The sequence below is a fragment of the Hypanus sabinus genome, chromosome 26 (assembly GCF_030144855.1).
Source record: "Hypanus sabinus isolate sHypSab1 chromosome 26, sHypSab1.hap1, whole genome shotgun sequence".
Classification (NCBI taxonomy): Eukaryota; Metazoa; Chordata; class Chondrichthyes; order Myliobatiformes; family Dasyatidae; genus Hypanus; species Hypanus sabinus.
Window position 1 is genome coordinate 47758866 of NC_082731.1, and position 23569 is coordinate 47782434.

Here is a 23569-nt window from a genome sequence, read left to right on the forward strand (position 1 = left end):
AAAAGAAACAATAAGGCAGACTATTATCTAAATGGGGAGAAGGTTCAAACATCAGAGGTGCAGAGGGACTGAGGATGCCTTCTGCAAGACTCCCAGAAGGTTAATTCACAAGTTGAGTCTGAGGTAAAGAAGGCAAATGTAATGTTGGCATTTATTACAAGGGAAATAGAATATGAAAACCAAGGAAATAATGTTGGGACTTTACAAGACACTTGTTAGGCCCCAGTTGGATTATTGCCAACAGTTTTGGGCCTCACATCTCAGAAAGTATGTATTGTTATTGGAGAGAGTCCAGAGGAGGTTCACGAGAATGATTCCAGGAATGAAAGGTTAACATATGAGGAGCGTTTAGCAGCTTTAGGCCTGTACTCACTGGAATTTAGAAGATTGCGGGGGAATCTCACTGAGCTAGTATGTGCAGAAAAAGGCACAACAGCGCCTCTTTCACCTCAAACGGTTCAAGTAGTTTGGTACGGTCCCACCAAATTCTATGAACTTTCTATAGTGGCACTATTGAGAACACCCTGACTGGCTGCATCACTGCTTGGTATGGGAACTGTACTTGCCTCAATCGCAGGGCTCTGCACAGAGTAGGGCGGACAGCCCAGCGCATCCGTAGATGTGAACTTCCCACTATTCAGAACATTTAGAAAGACAGGTGTGTAAAAAGGGCCTGAAGGATCATTGGAGTCCCAAGTCACCCCAAACACAAACTGTTCCAGCTGCTACTATCCACAGGAAACAGTACCACAGCGTAAAAGCCAGTACCAACAGGCTCTCGGACAGCTTCTTCTCCCAGGCCTTCAGACTGATTAACTCATGCTGACGCAACTGTATTTTTATGTTATATTGACTATCTTGTTGTACACATTTGTGTTACAATTCTGTATCACATGTGTTGTGATACAGAATTGTGTTCAATTCTGGTCACCTCATTATAGGAAGGATGTGGAAGCTATGGAGAGGGTACAGAGGAGATTTACCAGGATGTTGCCTGGTTTGGAGAACAAGTCATATGAAATAAGGTTAGCAGAGCTAGGATTTTTCTCTTTGGAGCGTAGAAGAATGAGAGGGCACTTGATAGAGGTCTACAAGATTATGAGAGGCATAGATAGGGTGGATAGTCAGTACCTGTTTCCCAGGGCACCAATAGCAAACACCAGAGGGCATATGTACAAAATTAAGCGAGGGAAGTTTAGAGGAGACATCAGGGGTAAGTTTTTTTACACCGAGGGTTGTGAGTGCCTGGAATGACTTGCCAGGGATGGTGGTGGAGGCTAAAACATTAGGGGTATTCAAGAGCCTCTTGGACAGGCACATGGATGAAAGAAAAATGGAGGGTTATGGGGTAGTGTGGGTTTAGTACTCACTTTTTAAGGATTATATGAGTCAGCACAACATGGAGGGCTGAAGGGCCTGTACTATGCTCTAGTGTTCTATGGTTCTATATTTGTAAATTACTGTAATTGCACATTTGATCGTAAAGATTTTTACTCATGGACATGAAGTATGCAAGTAATAAAATCAATTCAATATACACTTTGATAATAAATTTACTTTGAAGTATAGAACCTGACCCTGATTCTTTCAGGTTCTGAATTTTATGCTGAGATGTCACAAATGTGAAATCAGTTCAAAGTTATTTGGGGTTTATGAGACTCCACAATGGGAGTGTCTTGGAACAGCCTCTTAACTTGAGCTGTTACCGATGCTGTGTTTGTATCTTAGCAACTAACCAGATAATTTTAAACTTACTCTAATTAAATTCTGCATTCAAAGTTCAAAGTAAACATCAAACTACATATATAACACCATATACAACTCTTGAGATTCATTTTCCTGTGGACATACTCAATAAATCCAGAATAGCGATAATAGAATCAATGAAAGGCCACACCAACTGGCCGTTCAACTAGTGCACAAAAGACAATAAACTGCAAATACTAAATAAATAAATATCAGCAGATAAGATGGAGTCCTTGAAAATGAGCCCATAGATTGTGAGAACGGTTCAGTGATGACGCAAGTGAAGTCATCTCCAATTTTCAGAAACAACAAGAGCAGCAACAAGAAAATTACAGCTGAAGGAGTACATATATCACAAGGCTCTTGATTTGGTATCCCATATTAAGACTTCTAATCACCACTGAAGATCATATTCAGAAGGGTCTGTAACAACATGAAACAATGCCTTGTGTTCCAATTTTCAGTAAAGCATGCCTCATTTCACTAGCATTGCATTTCCCCACAGCTTTAAATACCAATCACCCTCTTTGCCACGCATGCAAACATAAAATGTCAGAATCCAGTTAATGTGAAGTTTAAAGTGAACATTGAAGTCTCTCTCTGCATGCCTTTTTGCCCACCTGCAAAAATGAAAAAGGATAAAAGACTAATGGAACTACAAAAGGATTATTGCATATAAAACAGCAGAAAATGAACTAACATCGCTGTAGCACTGGATGCAGTATTTCATGCGATCCATTCCATCTCAGCTCTTCCCGTAGTTTCTCTTCAAGCTTTTCAATTTCTCCAGTCTGGTCCTGAAGATCTGTTGGAGAGTTTTTGCAGTTAATCCATGGAATACTCTTTATGTGGATAAATAATTCCCCAAGAATTACAGGAAAATATTCCTTAATTTACTTTTCAACTTTGCACTTTCCCACCCAGCTTTACCCCATGATCCAGTAATCCTACCCAGATGCCTCTCTGCTTTGACCACCTCCACTCCCCAACCCATCCATCTAGTTTGTGACCAACCAGTGCCTACTACTCATTTCTTCCTTACTCTTGTTTGACACTGTCCTACCAGGCAATGCCCTTAATAAGGAGACAACAGTGAAAAGCAGCATTAGGACATTTTGTACACTCTTCTGCTCTTACTCAATCATTACAACTCAAGAAGTTCAGAAAATTTGTTGTCAACTGACTCTGTGATAACAAATGAAATGGGATTAAATTTCATGGGATGTTTGTTAACAGAAAACTATCAACAAAATAACAACTCTATATTTCTAGCAGATGAACAGATCTTTATGAGAACACAGTAGAATAATTACAGATGCACTGGTGCTGGGGCTCTCAACCTTTTATATGTCATAGACCAATAACATTAAGGGGTCTGTGGTCCCCAGGTTGGGAATCTTTTGCTCTAGGCCACATCTGAAAGATGCAGCCCTTTTAACAAGATAAAGTACCCACAAATGAAGCATTAATTAAGTTATACAACCCGATTTCTGACATCAAATTAAATATAAGCCCCATTTTATTATTTTAAGCTTACTACATGTGAACTATTGTTTAGATTTATTAATCACATGTACATTGAAACATACAGCAAAATGTGTTGCTTGCATTAATGACACAATCTGACAATGTGCTGGGGGCAGCCCAAAGAGTTACCACACATTCTGGCACCAACAATGCATGACCACTATGATCAGCAGAACATACAAAGAGCAACACCCCATCCAGCACACAGATGATCTTTCAACCCAAAGACAGGCCTCCAACCTCCAGATGGGAACCCAGACTCAACAACAGTATTAAAATTTTATTATTTTACTTTATTTGGAGATATAGCATGGAATAGGCCCTTTGAGCCACGTTGCCCAGTAACGCTCCCAACAACCACCGATTTAACCCTAACCTAATCTCGGGACAATTTACTATGACCAACGAACTGGTATGTCCTTTGACTGTGGTAGGAAACCTACACATTCCATGGAGATGATGTACAGCCTCCTTACAAAGGACACCAAGATTGAACTCTGACACCCTGGGCTGTAATACGTTACACTAAACTACCATGAAATCCAAGTCTTCAATCCCTAGACCAGCCAACTCCTGGCCTCCAGTACCAAGGACATGCAAACTACAGGGACCACTAGCCCTCATTCTTGGGGGCTCTGTCCTCAGATTGCTGGCCCCTGACCTCAGAGTGCTCTGATCTTAACTCCAACTTCCATGTCCTTCCCTCAACATTTTTTTATATATAAAAACTGCCCCTGACATCTCACTCCCTCATCCTTACCCCTAACTTCATACACTGTCCCCAAAAAAACTATCTTTACAAACCTGAAGAACTGTGGGCCACAAACCTAATGCACAGACCCATTGAGAAATGTATGATGATGCATTTTGGTAAAAGAACAATCGTGAAGACTATTATCTACATGGGGAAAAGGTTCAAACATTAGAGGTGCAGAAGGACTTAAGAATCCTTGTGCAAGACTCCCAGAAGGTTAATTCACAGGTTGAGTCTGTGGCAAAGATGACAAATGCAATGTTGGCATTCGTTTCAAGGGGAATAGAATATAAAAGCAAGGAGATAATGTTGAGGCTTTACAAGACACCAGGAAGGCCATACTTGGAGTATTGTTATCAGTTTTGGATCCCATAACTCAGAAAGGATGTGTTGTCATTGGAGAGTCCAGTGGAGGTTCATAAGGATGATTCTGGGAATAAAGGGGTGAGGAGCAACAAACATATGAGGAGTGTTTGATAGCTTTAGGCCTGTACTCACAGGAACAGAATGTTGGGGGGGGGGGGCGGTGGAGGGAAAAGAGATATTTGAAAACTACTGAATGTTGAAAGGGCAAGACAGGGTTGATTGAGAGGGTGTTTCCTATGGTATGGTGGGGGTGTCCAGAGCCTCAAAACTGAGGGGCAACCTTTTAGAACAGAAGCAAGGAGAAATCTCTTCAGCCAGAGAGTAGTGAATCTGAAACGTTCTGCTACAGACTGCAGCGGAGGCCAAGTTCATGTGTATATTTAAGGCAGAAGTTGACAGTTTCCTGATTGATCAGGTCATAAAAGGATATGGCAAGGTAGGTAGGTGTATGAGGTTCAACGGAGTCCAGGATCAGCCATGATGGCATGGTGGAGCAGACTTGATGGGCTGAATGGCCCAATTCTGCTCCAATCTCAAATGGACATGGTACATTATAGCTTGGCATCCAAGTAACATATAATAAACAAGTAATATTTTTATTTAACTTTGCAAGTCACAACTTAAAACTGGAACATTTACAAAATATTACAAAATTTACAAAGAATGGCTTCCATCTGAAGGAAGACGAGTTAAAGAACACTACAAAATTCTAGACTCAATATCTAGTGTTCTACTGGATCTCATGGATGCAGTGAAAATGCAGCAAGATCAGATCAGCCTGTCATACTGGTGCTACTAATATAATTAGCCTCAGAGCAAACAAATGAGAGGAGTTGAAAAGGCCACACAAGCAAGGTACAACATGGCATCAAGGACCAATGAGACCTTGCCCCAATAATGAAGAAACTTTAAGAATAAGAAATAAATTACAATAACCAGATTGGAGAATTAAATCAGCATTCAGGAGCATAACAGGCACATATGCAGAAGTATTCTATGAGTGAAGAAACAAATTACTTACCTTCAAAACTAAACAACTGTTTTATTTGCAAGTCACTTTCTGCATGCATAATTGTTCTCATTTGTTTCAAAGGTTCTTCATTATTTGTAGATTCCTGGATTTTTCCTGCTCCATCCTTTAAGGGAATAATTGCCTTCAGTTTCTGCTCCGACTCTTGATCATTTGTGGTGCCATGTATTTCAACTACATCAAAGAAGGGCTTCTTTTCACATCGCCTCCGAGGTCTTCGGCTATTTGCAACATCCTGTGGACAAGTAATGGATTGAAGTTCAATGCTTTGTAGGAAGAAACTTCAAACAATCACACACAAATGTTCATAGTAAGTTTATCATCAAGGTATGTATATGTCACCATATACTACTCTGAGGTTCATTTTCTTGTGCATAATCACAGAATACAATAGAATCAATGAGAAACTAGCTACACATACACACACTCAAAGACTGACAACCAACATGTAAAAGAAAAACTTTGCAAATACAAAACTAATAAATAAAAAGTAAATAATATTGAAAATACAAGTTGTTGAATCCTTGAAAGGGCGTCCTTAGGTTGTGGAATCAGCATTATTAACATCCATTTACTTGATTATTAGTAAAACTTTCCAGACAGGAATGCCCCAATTTTAACTATGGCTTGAAAATAAATAATTTGGTACTTTCCAAAATAAAACAATCTGTTCAAAAGATCACTCTAAAGAAGATTTCCTTTAGAACAGACAAAGGATTTGTCACAGACTGCAAAACCCCAACAATGACAAAAGAACACATACTTCTTTGACTATACCTAATCTCCTGTAAAAATGCTATTGCCTTTTTTCAGTACCTTTATCTCTGCCATATCTGATCCCAGAATGAGGCTATCCTTTCCAGGACATCAGAAATTACCTCATCGTTCAAATATTGGGGGTTTCCCTTCCTCCACCATTGATATTACCCTCACCTGCATCTCCTCCATTGTCCAGACATCTGCACTCATCCCATCTTCGGGCCGCCTTAGCAGTGATGAAGTTCCTCTTGTCCTAACCTACCCTCCATATCCAACACATCTTTCTCCGCAACTTGTCATCTCCAAAGGGATCTTACCACCAAACGCCTGTGAATGTTTAGGAGTCATCTATTGTATCCAGTACTCCCAATGCAGCCTCATCATAAAGCGAGGGACCACTTTGTCGAGCATCTCCACACCATCTGCCAAAAGCCAAATTTCCCACTGGCCAATCATTTAATTCCTACTCTCATTATGACATGCTGGTCCATAGCCTCCTCGTGCCACGATGAGACCACTCTTAAGGTGGAGGCGGAACACCTCATATTCCATCTGAGTAACCTCCAACCTGATGGCACAAACATCAATTTCTCCTTCTGGTAAAAAAAAATTCCCCCCCACTTCTCTCTTCCTCTAATCCCCCACTCTCACCTGCCCATCACCTCCCCCGGTGCCCTTCCTTCTTCACTTTTTCTCTTGGTCCACTCTGTTCTCCTATCAGATTCCTTTTTCTCTAGCCCTTTCCCACCTGCCTGGCTTCACTCATCACCTTCTAGCTATCCTCCTTCCCCTCCTCCCACCTTTCTACCCCCTTCCTTTCCAGTCCTGAAGAAAGTCTGAAGGATCAACCATTTATACCTATAGATGCTGATGACCAGCATTTTGTGTGTTGGTCTGGATTTCCACCATCTGCAGAATTTCTTGTGTTAAATGATGAAGGCCATCTCTAAGCCAATGCTTTCCCCAGCTGACTATTCTGCATCATCCTTCTTGATTAACTTTTAAGTGACAAGAATTCAGTTTTTTTTCTAAACCAAATCTTTCTTCCTTAGTTTCCTCCTTTACTTTCAAAGGAAAAACCACGAAGCAAAGAAAACCATCTTTTCCTTCAGAACAAATTTATGTCAAAACTTTTAATATCTGACTTTCCTCCTAATCTTTGCAAGAAAGGAAGTACACTCCCATCTGGTGTGATAAATACATTGCACTGCTCTTACCCTGGAAGCTTATTTTTTGAAGGGAGTCAAGAGGTAGAGAAAATACTCAGGACTTATGACCAATAATCAGTAACTTCCTGGAAATGCTCCATTGGATATCATGAGGTTAGGACTAGTTTCAGGAAATTAGCTACCTTCATCTCATTCTACACCAAATTTATTTCTTAATCCAATCTCATAATCATTACAAATGTAACTATTTGAGAACTGCTCCAACATCAAGACTGTTGGAGTAATTGGTCCTGTAGGAACCTCAATTATTTAGTCAAAAGGTACAGACACAGGCTATGGACCCACAACTCAGCACCTTTTGCACTAATCGTTGTGTGTCTGTGTGTGTGGGAGTGGGGAAGTGGAGGATCCATAGTAAACTCCTACATGCAAATTCCACCCAGACAGCACAGATCACAACTGAACTCAGATTGAGGCAGCACCTCCACTAATAAGAATGGGTCCCATCAAAATTCCAGCTCGTGTTTTTCCCCATTACTCAATTATAAAGTTTAAATGTTCTGACTGAGTAAACAGTTTCTGATTAGCTAAATCCTCCCTAGAAGGAGTGATAATTAAAGTGAGTCATAAATAAATTTTTAAGGATTTACATGGCTTTCGTACACCAGCTGAAAATCTGACAAAAATATTTAATCATTATGATCAGAGATTAAGGGAGCTAGGACTTTACTCTTTGGAGAGAAGGAGGATGAGAGGAGACATGATAGAGGTATAAAAAAAAATTAAGAATAGATAGAGTGGACAGCCAGCACCTCTTCCCCAGGGCACCACTGCTCAATACAAGAGGACATGGCTTTAAGGTAAGGGGTGGAAAGTTCAAGGGGGATATTAGAGGAAGGTTTTTTTTACTCAGAGAGATGGTTGGTGTGTGGAATGCACTGCCTGAGTCTGTGGTGGAGGCAGATACACTAGTGAAATTTAAGAGACTGCTAGACAGGTATACGGAGGAATTTAAGGTGGGGGGGGGGGGGTTAAATATATGGGAGGCAGGGTTTAAGGGTCAGTACAAAATTGTGGGCCGAATGCCCTGTACTGTTCTATGTAGACAGTGAGTGGTAGAACTACTTCAGGTACAATTTGTGAGAGGATTAATTTTAGTGGCTGAATTAAATCAGAGTAAACACCATTGGAAATATGTTGTTAGTTTTTTAATATAACAAATATTTTATATCTCGGTCTGCATCTAAGACATATCCTATCTAGCATTATGTGCCATTTGGAACAATGTTATGAGACTTCAAAACATATGTTTATTCGGCCTATAGGGTGCAACGTTAGCTAGTGGTTAGCACAAAGCTATTACAGCTCACAGCATAGGAGCTCAGAGTTCAATTCCAGCACTATCTGCAAGGAGTTTGTATGTTCTCCTTGGGACTGTGTGGGTTTCCTTCGGGTGCTCCAATTTCCTCCAAAGGCACACTGGTTAGTAGGTTAACTGGTTATTGTAAATTATCCTGTGATTAGACCAGGGTTGAGTAAGTGGGTTGCAGGGCGGCACAGCTTATTGGGCCGGAAGGGCTTGTTCTGCACTGTCTCTAAATAAAATTATACATCTAAAGATACAAGGAAACCCAGGGCATTCACTCTGATATCCGTGAAAATTTCACAATATTGATACTGGGAAGAGAATTAAAGTAACTGAAAATACAAATGATCTAACTGAAAGGCATCATAGTCTTTAACAGATGCATCCTTGGCTAAGAGTATTTATTAAAACTACTCAGAGTAGTCCAACACTAAGTATCCTTAACAACGTATTTCTTAGCATTGTGCTTAAATCAGATATTAACAGACTTCCCTTGTCCCAAAGTTGTCACAGGAGGAATAAAAACAAGAATGACCTCCCTACAAAGGAAGAGAAATTATTACAGGTAACCAATAGGAGTAAATAAACATCAAGTTATGCAAAAATTGATTCCGTAAAGGGGTAAATCCAGCCTTCGGACCTACATGATTGAATAGGTCCCTACAAACGATCCAGCTGCCCTGAGATGCCATTCCTCTAAAGTAAAAAGTGCTTGTAGTTTTAACTTAAGTGGTTAGCAGAGATGCATTACAGTTACAAAGGAATTTAAATATAAGGGCAAGAAATTTAAAATGGTGGACTTCAAAACTGGCAAACCATGTAGAACAGTGAGCACTGATGACAGATGTCAGGGTCAATACAAGAATGAATATAGTTTTGCATAGATTTGTAGCAGGAGGAGTCTAGGATAGCACTGGAACAATAAGGTAAGAGAGCAATGTAGATTGTTTGAAATAAGGGCACAGATGAGCCTAACATCTATGAGAGATGTTACTGAATCTAAAGTGCTTCTCATTGCAAACTGTGTAGTTCAGTTTTGGACAGTTACCAAGAACTGATCCCCCGAAAGTGGCTACAGAGTTTGATAGAGTGGTTGAGAACACATGCCTTCATTAATCGAGACACGATTTCAAAAGTTAGGAAGTTATGTTACAACTTTCGAAAAGTCTAGTTGGGCCACATTTGGAGTAATGCATACAGTACTGGTTGCCCCTGTATAGGAAGATGTCAAGTCTTTGGAGAGTGCAAAAGTGGTAGATCGATTTGAGTGCATGTGATATAATGGAAGATTAGGCAAACCTGGGTTATTTTCTCTGGAGCAGTGGAGGCTGAGGGGATATCCCATAGAGGTTTATAGATTATGAGAGATATAGATAATGGAATTGATTGTTCTGAGGCAAAATTTGAAGATGATATGAAGATAAGTGAAGGGGTAGATAGTGCTGAGGAAGCAATGAGATTGCAGCAGGACAAATTAGAAGAATGTGCAAAAAAAGTGGCAGATGGAATACAGGTTTGGGAAATGCATGATAACACATTTTGGTAAAAAGGAACAATACTGCGGATTATTACCTAAATGGAGAGAAGGTTCAAACATCAGAGGTGCAGAGGGACTGAGGAGTCCTCGTGCAAGAATCACAGAAGATTAATTTACAGGTTGAGTCTGTGGTAAAGAAGGCAAATGCAACGTTGACATTTATTTCAAGTGGAATAGAATATAAAAGCAAGGAGATGATGCTGAGCCTTTACAAGACACCACTCAGACCACACTTGGAGTATTGCCATCAGTTTTGGGTCCCATATCTGAGAAAGGATGTGTTGTCATTGGAGAGAGTCCAGAGGTGGTTCACAATTGATGATTCTGGGAATGAAGGGGTTAACATAATGAACATCTGGCAGCTTGGGCCTGTACACACTGGAATCTAGAAGGCTGCTGCGCTGGGGACGGGGTGGAGGGGGAGAGAAGAGAGAGGATTCTCATTGAAAACTACCGAATCTTGAAAGGACTAGATAAGAGTGGACACGGAGACACTGTTTCCTATGGTGGGGTTATCCAGAACTAGAGGGCACGGCCTCAAAATTGAGGGGCGACTCTCCACAACAGAAGGAAGGAGGATTTTTTTTTAAAAAGCCAGAGAGTAGTAAATCTGTGGAATCAGCCAATGATGGAACAGACTCGATAGGCTGAAAGGCCTAATTCTGCTCCTATTCCTTCATAGTTGATAGTACCTTTTTCCTGGGGGGGGGAGAGAGGGGGGGAGAGAGGGGGGGAGAGAGGGGGGGAGAGAGGGGGGGAGAGAGGGGGGGAGAGAGGGGGGGAGAGAGGGGGGGAGAGAGGGGGGGAGAGAGGGGGGGAGAGAGGGGGGGAGAGAGGGGGGGAGAGAGGGGGGGAGAGAGGGGGGGAGAGAGGGGGGGAGAGAGAGAGAGAGAGAGCGCAAGCGCACTGCCTGGGGTGATGGCAGAGGCATGTACGGTAGGTAGCAGGGATTAGTTTAGTTTTAAATCACTAACCTAATTGGTATGGCATCACATTGTGGGCCAAAGGCCAAGTCCCTCTGTTGTACTGTTCTATGTTCTAAGGAGAATGGAATTGCTAGCTAGGGGGAAAAAATGCAGTGAGGGCCAAGGATAAACAGGCTTAATGTATCCCAAATGCTGAACTGGAAGAATTTCCAGTTTACCCAGCCTAATAGACAGTGGTGGGGCAGAGACCTGATATAGAATAGGACATTTTCACCAAATGGATAGAAAATATTTTGTCTTCATACATCTTTGCTGTGGGCGAATAAAATGGGAAAAAAAAATGAATCTCAAGGATGTATATGGTGACATACAAGAACTTCGTTAATAAATTTATTTTGAACTTTGAATGCAGAGTTTAATTGGGGTAAATATTAAATTATCTGCTTTGTGGCTAAGAATACAAACACAGCAATTTGAAAGACATCACAAAGGTGAACTGGCAACTTGGAACTTATTGCCCTGGGTAACAGCACCAGTTAAGAGGCTGTTCCGAGAAACTACCATTGTGCTTCTGGAGTGTTATAAACCTCAAATCACACAAACCCTATAGCTTTTCCTTCATGAAGGCAAAGATGGGCATTTATGAAAATCTGGAGGTACCATTACCACCATTTACTATTAAAAAAATTGCAAAGTTATTTGAATTCCATTTCATCAGCTGCCAAATGTGCAATTCTAACTCTTGCCAGCACAGATCTGAAGTTGCTCACCAAGTAATGTAACCATTTGCTGGAAGTGAATGGAAAAAGATTAAAATTGATGCCATTGTTACTACGGGTCTTTGAGGAGACCTTCAGTGTTTTGATTTGCCTAAGAAAGGAGTACAATAAAAGTACTAGAACTAGAGGTCATGGGTTAAGGGTTAAAGGTAAAATGTTTAAGGGGGAACATGAGGAGGAACTTTTTCCACTGAGAAGGCAGTGAGAAGAGTGGAACAAGCTACCAGAAGAACTGGTGAATAGGGGTTCGACTTCAACATTTAAAGGAAGCTTGATAAGTACATGGATGAGAGGAGATTGAGGGCTATGGTCCAAGTGCAATCCAATGGAACTAGGCAGAATTATCGACTAGAAGGGCCAAAAGGCCTATTGCTGTGCTATAGTGTTCTATGACTTCAAAGCTCTTAATCCAGCACTGCTGGGTCTTGGGAGCAAGACTGGTAGGTTTTCAGAAGTACTGGATATTAATTCTATTAATTCACCACTTTTACCTCACTTTTCTTAAAGGTACAAATAGTGTCTCCAGTAAAAGAGGTGGATTTAAATGGAACACATGAAAGACCCCCCCCCCCCCACCCAGGTTTAAAGGGAGAATGGAAAACAGAACCAGGCAAGCCCAACAGTAGATTGAATTATACACTGACAATTACAAATGACACCATAATACACCAATTTCTTTAAACATTCAGTTACCACCACATCATCACCAGCATGTTATACAAAACAGCCAAAAACACGGAGAAGTTCTGTGGTGTCTACATTCTTTAATTTGTTTAACTTCACCTACATCTGTCAGAACTTGCATTGTAGTTGTCAATTACTGAGGACAAGTGCCAAGACTTTTAAATATTATTAAAGCTTACAAATGAAAGCCAACTGCTCTCTGATGACTACAGGCTTGACCAAGTTTGTTGGGCTTCCATTAGCAAGGCCACATATTTAACAAAACATGTCTTCACCAAAAATCTACAGCTGATCATTTACCTGTTTGGAGATCTTCATATCACGAAATGCAGTGCCATAAGGATTATAGAAGTGTTTTAGCTGCCTGATAAACTTATTCTCATACTTAGTCACAGCAAAAAACTCAGTTTGTTGAAAGACAAATGTGTAGACACGAGGATCGTTCAGGTTCAGCTTCTCAATGATTCCATCAGCCACAATAATGTGTAATTGGGGGATATATCGATGCATTGAATGAAGGATTGCACTGCCTTCAGCTGCAGTAGGGCAATTGGTTAATCTGAGTTTGGCAAAAGACAATGGCCTTACCATCCACTCTTTTCCAGAAACACTGCCATTTGGATGGAAATAAAGCCTCCCCATCACATGTGGTGTTGCTTTCCCATTTATCTGCCATTTGCATCCATTGTACCTATAGCGATAGTTGTCCACTGGAGAGATGTCCATTGCCATGATGTAGTTTTTCTCAGGATCCAGCCCAGAGATAGAATATTCACAGTATGGAAACATAAACCTGCCCCTTTTGGACATTCTCATCTCGGTCCCCAAGTTGTAAAATTTATCCCAGATGCTCCACTTTTTGAGATAGACCTTGACGTTGCCAGACTTGAGGCAGGATGGTGGAGACTTCATCACGTCACTGTCTTCAAGCTGAAGATGATGGGGAGCGATGGCATCAGTTTCTGTTCCGTCCATGGCGATGTGTGTATGAGTGTGAGTGTGTGCGCGCGTGTTATTAAACTACAGAGGTCTGCGCTTGCAATCCGTTGAGTAGCCTGCAGTTCGCAGCGACGCCTCAATCAATGCACGGCCATGGAGCAGAAAGGAGGGCGAGAGAAGCCCGGCAGCTCCTGGCTGCCGTCAGCCATCACCGAGGCTCAGGCGTCCTCTCCACACTCGGCTCGGCAAGGACATCCTGGAAGGGAAGCAGCAACAACTCCCATTTATATTAATAAAGCGGCGGAGGAATAAATGGGGGATTTAACGCGCTGTTTTCGCGGCGGCCAACTTCACATGGACCGATTCTGCAGCGGGATTTTATTTGTGGTGCTTGCCTGATAAAGAGAGAAGGGAGTCGGGATGCGTTTAGGAACGGCTGTCAGGGCAGATCGTTCAAGGTTCGCAGACAATGGGCGCAGCCGGACATGTGATTGCTCTCCATTGTGGGAGGCGGCCGGGCTGGGGCCCTGTTCTCCCCGCCGGACGAACCAGGCTGGCCCGGGTCCGGTCAAGCCAAACGCAGCCGTGGTTGTCAGAGGTCCCGCGCCCCTCACCGCTCATCTCGCCTGTTCCTCTCTCTCAAGTGTTTGGGCAGCCCGTGGGTGGGAGGGAGTGCGCAGCCGAGGCCCACGCCAGCCCCCATGCATAACCGAACAAAAGGCGCCTCGGCCTCGAGTGGCAGCCTGCCCGCCTGGTTTTCTCCGCTAGCGGGTTGGTGTTGGTAGTAGTGGTTACTCCCGCGCCCTCCCCCATCTCCATCCCAATCCCACCATTACTTTTTCTCACCGCCGCACACGCCAGTCGATTCATTACCTCGGTCTAGTCGCAGCCTTTAGCGGGCGCGCTGGCTGTCTGCTTACCCACCCCCTGGGGGCAGCCGCAGGTGTCCGTTCTCTGGCTGTCGAGGTGCTGGAGCCCGCTGCCAGGCCTCTAAATAACACACGCACCGCCCGTCCACACCACGTGACTCCCCACCCCCACCCCACGGACCACGTGGTAGCAAATGGTGGCATCGGTGTTCTGTCTGGCTGAGTTGGCACCGACCTCCCGCTCGTTCGACCCACGCCATTCCTAGAGCTGGCCGGACAGGCATTGCTCCGGGCTGCAACCAACAACCGTTCCTTAGACAACGAGTTTCCCGCAAGGAATAGTCAACATGCAGTCGCATGTCTAACGTCTGATCTCTCCCGAACCGCCGACCTGTTCACCCGAATGGAAGTATAGCCAAATTCTATCCAACAAAGGATATCCACGCAACAAAGGCTGCCAGCAAACACTTCTCTTTCGCACCGAGATGATGGCCCATACTCAACCCCCACCCTCCCATTTTACCGTCTGTCAGTTCAGTTCCATACCCCTTGGCTGCAGCACTAGAATAGCAATAGAGTAAGGATACATTATCTCTGAGCCTTTTGTAGTTTTCATATAATTGCTATCGCACTTGGTTCAGAGGCGTACTGCGAACAACAAAGCAATTTTGAAAAGGTTTAACTTTTCCAAAAGGTGAAAATGTGTGTAATTTACTGTCTAAACCAGTTTATGCTTCACTTAAAATTTTAAAAAGTGTAGAGGATATTCAAAAAATAGACTTGCATCACTTCTGATGGCATTCCATTTTGTCTCAGAAAAGGGTTACAAGAGGCAATTATACTTTATAAAACTAATAAAGTATCATTGATTTGGAACATAACCCCATTCTCTTTCCATTACCCCTTTTTAACCTGTCAATTGTCTCCAGTAGTTGAGATTTTCAATTTTGTTTGAAACTTTTCAATTGTGCAACATCTGTATTCTACTGTTGTAATCTGTTAAGATTACACAATTTCCCATGGTGCCATCATTGATTAAAATCCTATGCCTTGGAAAAAAGTAAAAAAATTTTGTCACTTTGGCAATTAAGCAATTTTGCTCAGATGGAATTGCAGAATGAAACAAGCATTTGTTAAAATTCTGGAATACTCATGTAATACAGAAACAAATTCAACAAAGATCAATGTCCTTTAACAGCTCAAATACATCTGAAAATATAGATGCAATATTGTCATGATCCAACACCGTTCAGGATGCAGCAAATTACAAATTTTTAAAATGAGTTTCTGTGCTTTGTAAATCAACAAATTATACAATATTAATACCGTAGTGGTGGCAAGCCTCAAACTCTGTGCCAGTACTCTCATTAAATCTCCCCCTTTACATATTTTACCTATTTAACACTATAAATTCGAAGTGAATAAGTGGAAACTCAACATAGCATCTTTTTTTAAAGAATCCAACTCAGTAAAAGGAGCTGAATAAAAATTGTCACTTTGTCCAAGCATTCAAGAATTTGACATCCAAACGGTAGTGAGCAAAGCCAGCAACAGAAAGATTGAAAAAGCAATACAAAATACATATCAATATGTTTACTTTTAATGTACTAAATTACTTTAAATTCTCTGTACGCTGGCTAAAGTGTTTTAGAATATATTTGTAGATAGTGCCTTTGTGGGAAGAGATGAATTGCCACAAAGGTGGATTCAGTTTTGAATAAAAGAAAGACATTGGAGCCCTAGGATGTCATAACACAAGTTTACACCAAATGATTTACAAAGCAGTCATTGCAAAGTGGAAAATGAGGCAGGTAATTCATACACAGCAAAAACACACACAAAAAGGTGTGAAAATGATCAGTAGTATTTTTAATTAATCATAACTAAACATTGGACGGGACAGCAGAAATAAACCCCTGCTGCTCTTCAAAGTCGTACTATGGCATTTTTTCACATTCACAATCAAAGTCAGAATCCTCGTGCATCAGTCCCTTTGAGCTTCAGACTCAGAAGATAATTTGGTCAAAACTTAATGAAGTATCATTTCTTACTGCACAATTTGGTGAATTCATTGAATAGCCAAATGCTTAATAAAATAGAATGTTTCTAGCTTTCCTTCTACTGGATTGCTTTGCCTAATAGCTTTGAGATATGATTTCCATTATGTTCTCAATTATTTCCTCTGCTACTGTTTCTGATATTGTTTCTGATATTGCTTCTGATATTGTGGTTATCTGAACAGTGAAACTGATGATTATATTTCAGCCGGGTAGCTCTAGAGTTAAGCTTGTTCCTGCCTTTCTAATGAAAATTAAACTGCAGAATATTATTTAGAATAATTTCCTTTACCCTCTCCCCACCCGATGAATTATTGCATCAAAATGCCCGAGAAATTTAACTTACCTGAGTTAGATATAAAATCTTGACAGTCTGGACTAAATATAAATGTCTCTCAAATCTGGAATGTCCTTCAGCATTTTACAGTATATTCAGTTCTTATTTTTAAAAAGTATAATTTGTGAAGTCTAGTTATCATCTTAAATAATTTGCGCATAATGTTCCATAAACTTAGTCATTTTGGATAAAGATTGTCTAGGATGCCAGGAAAAAATCCTCAGCTCTACTTTAAAAATACCAGGTATTACTTTACCTGCAATAGTGAAACAGCTAACATTACAGCCAAGAGACTATCTGCAACAGAACAGCATTGGAATTAAATCTACACTACAACATTGGAATATCAATATACAGCAGATAGGATGGTGGCCTGAATGCACAGACTGAGAATCAGGCTGAGAATGCTACCACTGAGGCATAGCTGAAAAAAGAGCATTGTTTTTCTTTCACAAATTTCTCAATTTTATTTCCATAAAAGAACACAATTTCCTGTGGCAGCTATATTGCCCACTTCAAACCTTTTATATGCTGGGAAATTGTCCCCCACAAATTCAATATTAGCAGCCATCAGGTTAAAAATACTCTAAGGTTCACATATGAGAGTGTGCAAGAAAGAAATCTAGACCTTTAGCTGCAGAACAAACAAAAACTCAAACCAGCAAAGAAAATCAAACTGTGGAATTATAAAATGGTATAAACTACCAATTCAACAAGAGATACATACAAAATGTTGGAGGAAGTCAGCAGGCCAGGCAGCATCTATGGAAAAACAGTAAATAGTCACCATTTTGGGCCAAGACCCTTCATCAGGACTGTCTGGCCTGCTGAGTTCCTCCAGCATTTTGTGTGTGTTGCTTGGATTTCCAGCATCTGCAGATTTTCTCTTGTTTGTAATTCAAAGATAAAAAATTTATTATTCATAGACTGAAATAGGTTTCCAAAGTTAGGTGGTTGGAAAATTATAACCATTGGAATTGTAAACATAGTGATATTTACTATGTGCGGTGGGATGTCATATTGGCACTGGTAACATGGCAATACAGCACAAATTCGGACTGTGTTGACCACTGATGCAAGACAACAAATTTCACTGAATGTTTTGATGTACATGTGCAAAATAAAAAGATAATCTAATTACAAAAAGGCTGAAGAGAACAATATCTCAAAGGTTTCTTCAGTTTATTCAAGCACACCACACTCCATCTAGTCGAGATCATCACTGCAATTGGATTAAGGAAAGCTGATAACAGAGTCATGGTAGAAATAAAACATAATTTAATCTTTTCATTAAAAATACTTTTTTATGAACAAATAACTGTACAATGAATAATAATCAATTATTCTTAAAATTGAACATCTCCTTCAAGGGACATGATTAACATCTTCAATCGGTGACTGTTGAAGTGTGTAAATTAGATTTCCATCATCTTCATAAATGACTGTGACAGTACCAGAGGGATTCATCGCCTGACCATTTGTCTGTGAGCAGGTCTGAAAATTGCAACAACAACAATTAACCAAAAACTCCACAACTTCTTACAACATTGTACACATTGTCAAATTATGAAATACAGCTTATAAAATCAGGACTTATTCCCCAAATTTAAAGAGTAAATTTTGTGAAATTCTCCCAGAACTACACAAGTTCCATGCAGTTTGATAAATAGCAGAACAAAGAGCAAAATTCACCCAGTTACTCTATACTGGTACACCAACTACAGGTTACAAACTCAACACTTAAAATGATCTTACAATGATGTACCAAAAATTTACCCACAAAGTGCACGCCCATAATCTTAGCCTTAATTTCTGAAATGGGAAATGAAGACAAGATACTTCTACTATGTGGGGATATTAAAAGTCAAAGTGCAGGTACTGTATTAAAATTAAATCAAAGTCAGAATTATGTATTCAGCTCTGTCACTAGTTGCTATTCTGACTCCTTTAACAAGACAAATAATTTGTTCAGTGATTTGCCTTTTATATTAGAATATCGTAACCTTTCAAAAAGCTGTATCAGTTTTAATCCCCGACATGCAGACCTTGAGATGATGCACTATTAGCAGCCCACATCATTGTGCAGAAACACTCTGAAACAATTCTATTTCAGACTGATGCTATTTATTATTTCACAAAAGGAAATCATTCTGCTCTGATCCCACTCTATGCTACAAGGATATACATTTCCCTGCTTATTATTCAATATCCTAGCAACTAAGTGCTCCACATAAATTCATACCTACCTTAAGACACCTACCCCATGACATTTCACGGTAAAGCCTTGATCAAGTTTACAACACACAGGAAATGCTGGAGGAACTCAGCAGCTCAGGTAGCATCTATGGAGAGAAATAAACCATCGACATTTCGGACCAGGACTCTTCACTGTGACTGGTAAGAAAGGCAGCAGAAGCCAGAATAAGAAGGTTGGAGAAGGGCAGGTAATAAATGAGATCAGGTGAGGGAGAAAGTGGGATGATGTGAAAAGCTTGAAGTTATAGGTGGAAGCGGTATACAGGGCCCTGAACAGTACTTCCAGGTGAGGTGACACTTCAACTGCAAGTCTGTTGGGGTTATTTATTGTATCTGGAGCAGCGTCCTCTAAATCAGGAAGACGCAACCAAATTGGGAGCCCTATCTGTCACAACAGCTAAGATCTCCTGCTGGCCACTCATTTCATCTTGAGTCCCCACTCTTGGTCTGACATGTCTGTCCTGGGCCTCTACTAATACGTAGACTCTAACTTGATGGCATGAACATTGATTTCTCCAACTTAATCTTTAACCCCCTCCACATACCATTATTTTTATGTTTTTCCTATTCTCATTCTGACCGCCTTCTCACACTTTCTCTTCTCCTGGGTTCGTGACCTGCCCATCACCTCTCTCTGTTCCCCACTATCTTCTCTATATTTCATTGTCCACAGTCCTCTCCTATTAGATTCTCTCTCGAGCCTTTTACCTCTCACACCTATCAGCTTCTAGATTCTCATTATCATTCACCCTCCCCCATTCACCCACCTTCCCCTTCACTAGGTCTCACCAAACACCTGTACTCCTCCTTTCCATACTTTTTTCCAATTTCTGCCCCCTTCCTTTTCTGCCCTGATAAAGGGTCTCAGCCAAAATGTCAACTGTATTTCCCTCCATAGATCTAGCCTGATCAGCTGAGGTCCTCCAGCATCTTGTGTGTGTGCTGCTCAAGATTTCCAGCATCTCTTGATTGAACAACATGCGCAAAACTAAAACAGATACAATGACATTGTTCAATTTGTATTGTGGTACTTGCTATCAGAAATAAAAGTTTTCCTCAAACCCTCAAAATTCTGAGCAAACTTATATTCACAAAAAAAAACTTCGATTTAGAGTTTGTCTTCTATGCAAGGTTGTCAAGAGCATTACGTCCTCTGATAACTGGAATCTCTCATGCCCTTTTGGCACAATTTTAAATTCAAATTCCAGCCCCAATGCTCAATTATGAAATATGGAGCATCACTTAAATATTTCCCATGAAGTTTCTTCCAATATCTGCAAGCTGATTTGAGGAAGAACTATTTGTTATATGCAACAAGAATCTATATTAAAACAGAATATTAAAATGCCACAGCAAATATCCAAGGCTTCAACATAACCTTGAGATTTCGCTATTAGGATAAGGATTATTCTATAAATGTGTTATCACGGGTACAAGCCTTTCCAACGAGAATCAGAATCAGATTTATATCAGTGGCACATGCCATGAAGTTTGTTGTTCTGTGGCAGCAGTACATTACAATACATAATAATAAAGTGTTCAGGCTTGGAAATGTCAGAAATGGCCGGGGCTGATAATGAAACAATTTCACTACTTCAAGTTAGGAACTATGAAGAATTGACAATCATCTTTAAAGTGACAATGAATATGAAGATTTGGAAGATGCAATTGTCAAAAGCATTGTAATGAAGATAGTCCATTACCTACACTAGGTGTCTGCGCTGATTCTGTTAACTTAGTCACAGAACATGGCAACATATACTGGATGAATTCCTCAGTCGAGAACTGTTAGGAACTAGTACAGTTTTATGGTACTGTAATAGTCCTGGTAGTGCCCTAATTTATTCAACATTTCATTTAAATAAATAATTCATTACTCAGTTTATATTTTTCATACCTTTTTAACTATTCCCATGAAAAACCTCGGCTTATCGGGCAGACAGTTAACTGGGCCAAAATGTACTGGTCCCAGTGTGTCCCAATTACCCAGAGTCCACTGCAAAGTACAATTATGTAAGTAGTGCAAGAGAGCAAAAATATAGGGAAAAAGGTAGTGTACATGGGTTCATTGTTCGTTAAGAAATCTGATGGCAAAGGGCAAGGAGTTGCTCCTGGAATGTATGTCTTCAGGCTCTTGTACCTCCTCCTTGATGCTTTTTTGAGGCATTGCCTTTTGAAAGTGTCCTGGATGCTGGGGCGGCTAGTGCCCATGATGGAGCTGGCTGAGTTTACAACTTCCTGCAGCTTTTTTCTGGTCGTGTGTAGTGGCCCCTCAATACCAGACAGTGATGCAACCAGTTAGAATGATCTGTAGAAATTTGCAAGTGCCTTTGGTAACATACTAAGTCTCCTCAAACTCCTAATCAAATGTAGCTACTGTCGTGTCTTGTTTGTAACTGGGCCAGAAAAGATCCTCAGAGATATTGACACCAGGAACTTGATAATGCTCACTCTTTCCACTGCAGATCTCTTGATGCAGATGTGTATGTTCCCTGAACTTTCCCTTCCTGAAGTTCACAATCAATTCCTGTGTCTTACTGATGTTGAGTGCAAGTTTGTGATTCTGCAAGGTGCGGATGCCTCAAAAAGGCAGCGTCCATCATCAAAGACCGTTACCACTGAGGACATGCCTTCTGCTCATTACTATCAGAGAGGAGGTAGAGGAGCCTGGAAACACACACTCAGCGCTTCAGGAACAGCTTCTTCCCCTCCACCATCAGACTCCTGAATGGATAATGAACCCGTGAACACTGCCTCACTATTAGCTTTCTTTTAACTCTTTTTGCATTGCTTATGAATTTTTTATATTTTTATTGTAATTTATAGTATATTATGTATGGCACAGTATTGCTGCTGTAAAACAACAAATTTCACAACAAATATCAATGTTAATAAATGTTAATAATCATTTTCAAATTGTCCAATTGTGTCTCAGATCGGAGTTCTGAGAGGCGGGACTGCGCAGGCACGTGAGGGGGCCTGGGAAGGAGGGAAGATATAAAAAAGGAGATACTGAGTGAGGTAGTTCTCTTTTGGAAGAGGACAGCAAGGCTTTGAGAGGAAGTGCGGCGGCAGCCATTTTCAAATTGTCCAATTGTGTCTCAGATCGGAGTTCTGAGAGGCGGGACTGCGCAGGCGCATGAAGGAGGCCTGGGAAGGAGGGAAGATATAAAAAGAACGCAGCCTTAAGAAGTGGGCAGCTTCGTTTGCAGGCAGCGGAGTGCGCCGGGAGCAGAGTGTAGGGCTTGGGCTCAGGGGGCTTAGGCGGAAGAGGGCACAGTAGGCTTATCTTTTAGTTCTTGTTATTGTCAGTTATTCAGGAAGTATGAGTGTGCGGGCAGCTTGTTGTTCTCGGTGTCGGATATGGGAGGTCCTGGAGTCTCCGAGCCTCCCGGACGTCCATATCTGCGCAAGGTGCACCAAACTGCTGCTCCTGAGGGACTGAGTTAGGGAACTGGAGCTGCAGCTCGATGACCTTCGCCTGGTCAGGGAGAGTGAGGAGGTGATAGAGAGGAGTTACAGGCAGGTGGTCACTCCGGGGCCACGGGAGGCAGATAGGTGCGTCACAGTCAGGAAGGGGAAGAGGTAGGTACTAGAGAGTACCCCAGTGGCTGTACCCCTTGACAATAAGTACTCATGTTTGAGTACTGTTGGGGGGGGGGGGTACAACGAGAGTATAGGGAGTTAGGAAGGCAGTTAAGAAGAAGGACCGCAAAGGTAGTAATCTCGGGATTACTGCCTGTGCCACGCGACAGTGAGAGTAGGAATAGAATTAGGTGGAGGATGAATGCGTGGCTGTGGGATTGGAGCAGGGGGCAGGGATTCAAGTTTCTGGATCATTGGGACCTCTTCTGGGGCAGGCGTGACCTGTTCAAGAAGGACGGGTTACACTTGAATCCTGGGAGGACCAATATCCTAGCGGGGAGGTTTGCTAGGGCTACAGGGCAGACTTTAAACTAGTAAGATGGGGGGGGCGGGAATCAATTTGAGGAAACCATGGGAGAGGAGGTTAGTTCACCAGTAGAGCAAGTAAATAGACAGTGTGTGAGGGAGGAAAGGCAGGTGATGGAGAAGGGATGCGCTCAGCCCGAAGATGTAGGGGAGAAGAAAGAAAAGGATAATAAATTTGAATGCATTGTTAGGGATGAAAAGAGAGGAGGGGGTGGAGAGTATCTTAAATGTATCTATTTTAATGCTAGGAGCATTGTAAGAAAGGTGGATGAGCTCAAAGCGTGGATTGATACCTGTAATTATGATGTTGTAGCTATTAGTGAAACATGGTTGCAGGAAGGGTGTGATTGGCAACTAAATATTCCTGGAGTTAGTTGCTTCAGGTGTGATAGAGTAGGAGGGGCCAGAGGAGGAGGTGTTGCATTGCTTGTCCGAGAAAATCTTATGGCAGTGCTTTGGAAGGATAGATTAGAGAGCTCCTCTAGGGAGGCTATTTGGGTGGAATTGAGGAATGGGA

At 41.4% G+C, this 23569-nt stretch overlaps 2 protein-coding genes across 12 annotated transcripts in view; both read right to left on the reverse strand.

Moving 5' to 3' along the window:
• LOC132381535 (uncharacterized) overlaps positions 1-16178 on the reverse strand; it is a 127294-nt gene extending 111116 nt beyond the window's left edge. For 2 of the 3 annotated variants that reach the window (XM_059951024.1, XM_059951025.1), the window contains exons 1-3: positions 12944-16178; positions 5415-5658; positions 2447-2551 (exon numbers count right to left, since the gene is read on the reverse strand). In XM_059951024.1, the coding sequence (XP_059807007.1) occupies positions 2447-2551; positions 5415-5658; positions 12944-13618 (1024 nt within the window). In that variant the 5' untranslated portion in view covers positions 13619-16178. The remainder of the gene's footprint in view (positions 1-2446; positions 2552-5414; positions 5659-12943) is intronic. The other variant, XM_059951023.1, reaches the window with a different exon arrangement.
• A 127-nt stretch (positions 16179-16305) lies between these two features.
• The window catches only part of LOC132381536 (THAP domain-containing protein 5-like), a 38530-nt gene continuing 31266 nt past the window's right edge, over positions 16306-23569 (reverse strand). For 5 of the 9 annotated variants that reach the window (XM_059951027.1, XM_059951026.1, XM_059951032.1 and 2 more), the window contains one exon: positions 16306-18339. In XM_059951027.1, coding sequence (XP_059807010.1) covers positions 18211-18339 — 129 coding nt within the window. In that variant the 3' untranslated portion in view covers positions 16306-18210. Of the gene's footprint in view, positions 18340-19091; positions 20090-23569 lie in introns of all 9 variants that reach the window. The other 4 variants (XM_059951028.1, XM_059951029.1, XR_009508068.1 and 1 more) reach the window with 4 other exon arrangements.